The sequence below is a fragment of the Bidens hawaiensis genome, unplaced genomic scaffold, assembly GCF_021521415.1.
Source record: "Bidens hawaiensis isolate Kalapana, Puna unplaced genomic scaffold, B.hawaiensis_p1.1 tig00041133_1, whole genome shotgun sequence".
In the NCBI taxonomy this organism is placed as follows: Eukaryota; Viridiplantae; Streptophyta; class Magnoliopsida; order Asterales; family Asteraceae; genus Bidens; species Bidens hawaiensis.
Window position 1 is genome coordinate 30,565 of NW_027497270.1, and position 8,829 is coordinate 39,393.

Consider the following 8,829-nt stretch of genomic DNA (forward strand, 5'->3'; position numbering starts at 1 on the left):
TTTTATTTGTGGATGAAAGAATTTAACACTTAACCAGACTTGATTGTTAGCAAGCTCGAAATCTCTTCACATCATGCCCCACCCAGTGTACTTCGTGAACCTAACAAGAAGAAAGATTTGCAACTGATTCTAGCACCGGATGAATCCTTATAGTGTGTTTGTGACATCTTAGGTGAATCTCCCATTCTCAAACCGAATGGTGGATTAAGAACGGCTAACTCACATGCACGCTAATGTACTTAGCATATTCGTAAATCTACATTAATGTTCATAATAAGACTAGAACCCTTAACCACTTGATAACATTATACTATATGTGTTTTCTTAAACCTTTAATTCATGAATGAAAAATGAATTTTCTTAATACTTTTTCATGTATTGATATTTCCAGTTTTATCCAGTTAGGGTATTAATAGATGGCTTTATTCGGGTGAGCTTTCTTCTTGTCAACTATGTGGCTCAGCAGCAGAGACCGCGGATCACATCTTTTCAACTCGTTTGGTTGTGACGATGGTTTGGCAACATGTGAGCGCTTGGTGCCAGGTAGCCCCATTCTTAGTCTTTTCTGTTAAATATCTCTTGGAGTTGCATTTTCATGTGGGTCTGGGAGGTCACAAGAAGGAAGCTTCTCATTGGATAGTAATTTTAGCTTGTTGGTGAATTTGAAAAGCTAGCAACGAGAAGATCTTTGAAGGTAAGATGTAAAGATTGAAGAGATAATCGGCGAAATAGTCTTTGGGGGTATTTGTGGATTAAAAATAGATCGTGGCATCCTAGTTTCAAAATTTTTAGTTCCGCTACTTCCATCTAATTATACATTAAATCCACAACGTCTCAGATCTATATACTTCTTAACAGATGTTTTAGAATTTTCAATGCGTATACAACAAAATTACACCTGTTTTCTAAGAATGAACAAAGATATATAACACTGGATTATATGTTTACCTATTTCAGGACACCTGCAATAGTTCTTTGATATCATATCCTTGAATCTACATGAAAAAGACAATATTAAACTTTTTAGCACTTATTTTAGTAACCAAATATAAAACATATCATGATCCCGTATTCAGAATCACATCTGATTATGGTTATTATTTCGTTAAAGATGATTTACCATGATTGACCAATTGTCAAAGATTTTTTTTTAAAGATTTTGGTCCATTTTTGTTAAACTCTAATTCATTTTATTTTAACCTGTTTGACCCATCATCAATCAAATGCAACCCCCCGAATTGACCGATTATTGGAAATTTACCTGAAGGAAAGTGAGCAGCAAGATGACACCCGAGTTCCAGAGAGCATGTATCGTAATGGGAGTGAGAAGATTGCGAGTTTGTGCATATGATAACCCCAAAGCAGTTCCTGTATTATTATTATTATTATTATTATTATATATTTTTTTTACAAAATTAAAGACATTAATTTTAAAATTTATTTTTTATTTTGGGGTAAGTTGGGTTTTATGGAGAACTAATTACCAAGTATAAAAAGTTGTGGAAATTCCCCAGGAGTAAGATGTGCAGCTGAAAATACTGCAGCGCTTATAAGGATTGAAATCGGTGTGGGCAACCTGAAAACATAATATTAATGGAAAGGCAGATATGCATAAGTGATTGTATATAAAAAATTGATGCCATTATTATATGTAGACTCATACCACTTAGTAAGAGCCACCATAAGAAAGCCACGGAACACATTTTCTTCCAAAACCGGAGCAAGGACGCCTGTGATGCCCACCAAGTATGCAGTGCTAAAACACACACACACACACACACAGAAGAAGAAGAATATTCAACTTTTAATCATTATAACTTATGTCCATATTTCAACCGAAAAATATAGTTAAAATAATTCATGTACCTGACACCTGAGGAACCGATCAAAGGAAGTAAGCGAACAAGAGCATCGGTCTAGAAACAAGTTAATGAAACAAAGTAAATTACTTTTTACACATTAAATGGTTACAAATGTGTATGACAGTTTTATTTATATAATTGAAAGTACTTACCTCTCTTTGAGGCGGTTCACCATTGATAAAGGACATCGCGGCTCCTGTAAGTGAGATAGTAACAAAGGCTCCAACAAGACCAATTACAGCCCATAATAGCCAACCTTTTTGAAGACTGAAAGGATCCCTCAAATCTGTTACATAATGAAATTAAAAAAAAAATCAATACTTTTGTATTGAACAAATAAAAGAAATATGTCATAACATGGTAATATTGGTAATTAGTTAACTACCATAGCGATATACATCATCAGGATTTTGTTCGCTTGTATTCGTGATACTGTAAAGTGTTGCAAGTACAACAGCTGTTGCAAAGCTGAAAATAGTTGAGAAATGAGATAAATTATGTGTTACATAGTTGGTTAACAAGCTCAAAACTAATAAAAAATGTGTTTCATAGTAATAATTTTAAGAGCTATATAAAGGAAGAAGTCATACGCCTGATCAAAAAACAGTATTTGAGCCTTCTCATCCAGACTTAATTCCCCAAGTTGAAAGCCAAGATATGGTAAAGCTGCTGACTCTATAAGCCCTGTCAAAACAAAACTGAATATAGGATAAAGATACACCTTTGATAAAGAATTAATGCTAGCTTAATGGCACCTAATATAACTAATTTTCATGTAATCGTGTAATACTAATCGAAGTTATTGAATGTAAACAAAGAAAGTATAATGCATATGAGCATATCAGGTGGTAGATAGAATAACACCTTAATCCACAAGCAAGTGAGGTCAGTGAAACAGTATACCACTCCCATGGTACATCCCATCTTTGCAGAATTGGCCACTCTAGTTCACTTCCCTATAGATGATTCCACCATTTTAGTCAGCATTACAACTTGCAAATCTACAAATCTCACATAATTAGTAGCAGCAAAAAGAGTTGTTAATCCATTTTTTAAGTGATTATCTTCTAAGTAAAACAAGATTAGAAGGCTTTCGCTGCAAAATTGGCACAAATTATGAAACTATCGGATCTGTTCAATGTAAAACTGTTGATTAATGCTCGTATTTAGGGCTGTAAACGAACCAAACCAAACAAGGCCTTGTTCATGTTACTCCATTAAGCTTTTATCGGACGACCGATCAATAAACAAACAGCTAACTTTATCGAAAATTCTTGTTCAGTTGTTCATGTTCATTCCTTAAAGAAATGGACTGCACCCAAACAACGTTTCACTTAATTTAGCTAACCGAAAATGGTCAATGCCATCTGTTCGATCCAGCTACCAAGCTTGTGTTGGTATTTTTTTTAACATTCATATTCATATGTTAGTTTTACATATAAACCTTTAATGAACAAACATAACCAAACAAGCAAACATTAGCGAGTACAAACGGACGTACACGAACACCTTATTTAATAAACATGAACTTAAACAAACACATTATCGGATGTTTCATTTAGTTAACTGAACGAAATTCCTTGTTCATGTCCGTTCATTTATTAAACAACCGAATATAAATGAACTTCCAGCTGAACTTATTGGATGTGTCATTTAGTTAATTGAACGAAATTCCTTGTTCATGTTCTTTCATTTATTAAACAACCGAACATAAATGAACTTCCAGCCGAACAGTTCGCAAAACGTTCGGTTCGTTTACAGAGACGTGTTAATGCCACGAGCGTACGAATTCCGATATAATTCAACTGAATGTGATATCTCGATTTAGTTCATATAGCTTACGAATTGAATCTCTAAACCTAACAATTTCATAAAAAACGAGTAATCAGTGAATCACCTTACGATTCGACGAATCATTACTCTCGTAGAAGCAAACCGAAGCCAATCCTCTCTTCACCGCCTCTCTGTTTCCGTACTTCAACCGATGAATCCTCGAATCGCGGTTTAATAGCCATAACGACGTCGTAACGGCGTTACGGTGTGCTCTGTGATGTGACGGAATTAGGTTTTTGGATGAGTGAATTAGAGGTTTAAGCGGAAGTGTGAATAACGACGATTGAGATAATAATAATGCCATCGCCGGTGAGTTTTCCGGTGAGTTTGTGGTTCAGTTGACTTCACGGTTGATTGACGGTTACAAGATAAGGTAAGGTTGTGGAGGTTATGAGTTTTTGGCTCAAGCTCGGTTCGTTTACTTTATCAAGCTGGAAATTCAAGCTGAGCTGAGCAGGCTCGTTTAGAATCGAGCTGTTTTCGAGCAAACCATGAGCCGAGACGAGGCGACCCTTGCTCGAGCTCAACTTGTTTAGAAATCGAGTCGAGATGGCTTGTTTGAATCGAACTAATTTTAAGCGAGAAGCGAGCTTTTTGAACAACCCTGATAAAAATAAGCCAGGTTGACTCAAAATACTTTATTGAGGTGAAATTTGAGCATGAACTCGAATTAGGCTTAGATAACACTCGAGGTATATTCGTTTTTTACTGGGTGCAGTTGTTTTATCGTGTCCGGTTTTCAATATGCCGTAAGATACTTTTGTTTCCTAGTTACAAAGAGGTGAGAACAATTTAGTTTTAAGTGAGAGGATTAGATAGATTATATGAGCCAACGAGTCTTTGAAATAAACTAATAAGATATAAAACTTTCAATAAATGTTGCAAGGTTGGGTTTTTGGTCAACTACTCATCAACCAAGATCCAACCTTGTATCAATCTTTACTTTAATTGCAACAAATTACTTTGCATCTTATGGTTTATCTATGATTAGATGCAAATCGACCTTGCGTAATGGCAAAATGGTTCGTCAAATATCTATCGAGAGTGTCATTATGTTATCACGAATCAGTAACGACAATCATAAATGGAGCTGAAGTTGTAGTGAGAGAGAGGTTCACTAACAACCGAAATCGCTTATGATTATTTCGAGTACTTTTGAATAGATCTATTGTTGTTAAGCCGAATTTTGGATTCGGTTAACCATTTGTTTTCATCGATCAAATGTATATATCAGCACTTTTTTTTTATTTTTGGCGTCCCATAATGGTTATTTTGAATCATGACGATGAACCCTAAACTGAAGATGAAAATATCCAACTATATTTGTAAACTAAACTATAGATAAATTAAACACATAAAGTAAACTGTAATTACTTAAATATGTATAAAGAAAAAAGAATTTCAAAACTATCACCAAGAGTTATTAATATGCATAAGCAAAAAAAATAAACAAAAATAAATAAATATAAATAAATAAAACCTATTTGACTCACCATTTAACCTATCATATTACCTAAAATCCGTTAAAACTATTTTAAAAGGTTATCTTAACTTGTTTTAATAGGTACATCATACATGAACTTAGTTAATGGCGATTTTATAGATCAAACGCAAATAAAAAATGCATTTTTTGAATTATTGGAATGAGTTGTGTAATTTTGAATTTTCATTGGCATTTTTTTCATATATCTTGTCTAATAAAAAAAATAAAAGAGTAAACTGTAGTTTTCGTCCTTATGGTTTGTAAAAATCTACGGTTTTAGTTCAATAATTTTAAATTTGTGATTTTTGTCCATATGGTTTCATTTCACTTGCAATTAAACCCAAATTCACTAATCCCGTGAAGTGTGGTCGTTAAACCCATCAGTGTGTCCTTTACGTTAGAGGCGGTTTTGTGCCTTTTCTTCCCAAATATACCACAGTCCTAATTCGCAAGCCCCCTCACATGAGGGGAACGGGTGTATTGGGGGGGGGGGGACAAAACTGTCCCTCACTTGAAGGACACGCTTATGGGTTTAACAACCAAACTTAACGGGATTAGTGAATTCTGGTTTAATTGCAAGTGAAATGAAACCACATGGGCAAAAATGGCAAATTTGAAACTATTGTACTAGAATCGTAGATTTAGACAAACCACATAAACAAAAACCACAGTTCACTCCAAATAAAATAAAATAAAATAAACACTAATGAGGCTCTTTTAGCATTTATTTTTTAAAATGTTAGGCGAGTGCCCGCGCGATGCGGCGGGTATTTGAAAGCATGTCTTGATAATCACATAACAATTATGGGTGTTCATGGAATGGTTTAAAATCTTGAAACCGTGGTCGTATTTTGGTTTCACAGTTGGTTTTTATCATTTACTTCCAATCGATTGGTCGATTCCAAACTTTTCAAAATGTAATGAATGGTTTAGTTTGTAGTTTATTACGAAAACTGTCTATATGAAACCAGACCATACTGTAATTGCTTAATACAATTTAATCTTTTTGATTGCTTAGTATTAGATATGTTTTGTTATACACACACACACACACACATATATATATAGGGTGAAAATCCTAAGAGAAATTTTTGAAATTGAGATATTTGAGAACCATTTTGTGCCACAAAAAAACCCCTTAAAATTATATAAAAAACGAAACAAAAAGAAAATTTTTAAAAAGTAAAAAAAAAACCAAAAATTTTTGTTTTTCGTCCAGGTTTACTTAAAAAAACCCTAACCATACACATATATATATTTTTATTTAATCTCGATTTACATAACGTACACATATGTACGTTATCATTTATCTTAAACTAAATTTATTGTTAAAGCTTAAACTATGAAACTAACCAGAACCAAACCGTTAGTAATGGTTTATTTTCAATTTTCAATTGTTCAATTTTAATTTTCGATAATAAAAAATTCGTTACTAACGGTTGAGCTCATACATTTAACTTAAAAATATCAAAACTGGCATTGAACACTCTTAACTAACATATCAATTTAAAAAAAAAACTGAAAACACTATAATAATATCATACTCAAATTAAAGAGCATAAAAATCTAATCTTTATGGTGCAATTTTTGTGCAAAAACACTAATGTATGAAAAAGTTGTAGTTTTTTAAATGTCATATGGGTGGTTAGTTTGAAATTGAAATAAAAAATATAATATGGTTAAAGATGAGGGGGTAAACTTGTAAGTTGGTTGAATTGTGCTTAAAAGACATATTTTGTCACACCCCGTTAAGCGATTTGCGGAAGCGTAAAACGAAAATGTAACAGACATCTCTGGTATCAACCACATTGTTTATAAAGAACAATACAAACTAGTTTATAATATTTTACATCGATCTAAGTTTGTCTACAACTAGGCGATACAAACTAAATCCAGCCCGTTAAATGGCTTTACTTCTTACTAGTACACTTGCATCAATTCATCCAGCATTGATCGCAAGTCAAACACGTAGCACATTGACTTTCTAGTTCAAGTCTGACATACTTGAAAAACATGTTATAACTGGTCAACTACAAATAGTTGGTGAGTTTCATGAGTTTCAATAAATCAATTGTGCGTATAACAATCATAATTTGCAAATACGCAAGTGTGTCTGTATGTACGTTCACATGTACATTTGTTTGTATGTTTATGATGTAATTACGCTAAGCTACAGTGAATCCTTGACTGTCTGTTCGCGCTGCGTGCATCCATTTCCCACGCTCAATCAACCACTGTGGTCCCCTTTCCGCCCACAACATGCCCCGAGTAGCTTTGTCTAACACTACATAGCGTGTTTGTAGAATTATGGTCATTTGCAAACGGGATAAAGTCTCAGCAACACATGCCGGCTCCTTTTGGGTTTGTCAAATCAACAGTACTATTCACAAGCCACCGGCTCGAAGTTAATTACTGTGTTCGTGGGGACTTTTGTGTGTTAGCACTTAAATAATTCTCATCATCAAACAACTCAGAGTATATAAATATGTATCAACATGTTTTCACCCCAAAAGTTCGTAAAAAGTTTAAAGTGGGGTCATGAAACTCACAGTTTATAAGACAATCAGCACAGCAGTACAGTGTAAGTCCGCAGTCGTGTTGACTCGTTCAGTGGTCCCTATAATGAATATTATAATAATATTAATATTTTAATATTATTATAATCTCAATACTAAACTGGGTCGTGTATCTAATCTAGGTATAGTTGTTACGCCCAGAAAGTGTCAATAGGCTTAGATTGTGATGTTCGATGTCTAATGCTTAAAATTGAACTTGGCTCAATTTCCCCGTTTTTCCAGCTGGGCCAAGTTGTTCGTTTACGCGTTCAGAAAACAGTTATTGGGATGTAAGCTTGGGTAAATGTGTTGGTCGATAAAATGATTAAGTTATAAAGAAAGATCTCATATTGGGGTTCTGGATTCGCTACGGGGCTCGTTTCCGTTTACTCAGTTTGATTGGAGAAAACGCGCACAATTTATCCAAATTGTCCGAGTTTCTCGTAAAAAGTTCGTTTTCACTTAATTAATCCAAAAATATGATTTTTGATTACTCATGGTGTTCTGATATTCCAGCAGGTATGTTAATCACGAACTCGTCGGTTTTTTTCAGAACAGAATTTGTTAAATCTTTAAATTAGCACAATTAATTATCTGTTAATCCTGAAATTATGAAAATTTAGCCACTTATCAATTAAAATATTTATATTTTTATAAAAATATCCCTGGAATTATTTACTGATTTATTAATTTATAAAAATTCATTTTATCTACTATATTTAGCCCGAAAATCGTCCGTTTATACCAAACGATCTCTAAAAATTCCACCAAAATTTATGAGTGACCAGAATACATACCAAAATAACCTGAAAAACTTTCAAAATCTAAAAACCTTGCCAATTGTCCTTTTCGAGCCAAAAACGATTACGAAAATTCAAATAAACGCAAATGCACAAAACCTACTTAGGCTTTTCCAAATGCTCACAAATTTCATATGTGATCATAATATATCAAATCTGAGTTCCCCGCAAAGTTCATAATTTTTCAAGCATTTTAACTATTTTTGCCAAATAAACGCCCCAATTCGGTAATAAATTCGCCAAATATTCTCGGATGGTCGAAAAATTACCAAATTCGAACAGGGACCAAATTATAT

The 8,829-nt window shown here is 33.6% G+C and overlaps 1 protein-coding gene across 1 annotated transcript; it reads right to left on the bottom strand.

Annotated features, from left to right (window-relative positions):
* Positions 1-839: 839 nt before the first annotated feature.
* On the bottom strand, positions 840-3,999 carry LOC143592639 (uncharacterized). Its single transcript, XM_077072514.1, has 10 exons — positions 3,760-3,999; positions 2,727-2,818; positions 2,453-2,560; positions 2,248-2,330; positions 2,015-2,148; positions 1,867-1,916; positions 1,664-1,756; positions 1,485-1,576; positions 1,262-1,368; positions 840-995 (listed from the first exon to the last, which is right to left on the bottom strand). Exons 1-10 carry the CDS (start codon positions 3,997-3,999, stop codon positions 954-956), a joined length of 1,041 nt encoding a protein of 346 aa, XP_076928629.1. The 3' UTR covers positions 840-953.
* Between the last annotated feature and the right edge of the window lie 4,830 nt (positions 4,000-8,829).

Coding starts and splice junctions, on each gene's coding strand:
- LOC143592639 (XM_077072514.1), bottom strand. CDS start 3,999: ATGGCATTATTATTATCTCAATCGTCGTTATTCACACTTCCGCTTAAA. Junction 2,819..3,759: donor ATGATTCGTCGAATCGTAAG/GTGATTCACTGA, acceptor AATCATCTATAG/GGAAGTGAACTAGAGTGGCC. Junction 2,149..2,247: donor TGATGATGTATATCGCTATG/GTAGTTAACTAA, acceptor ATTATGTAACAG/ATTTGAGGGATCCTTTCAGT.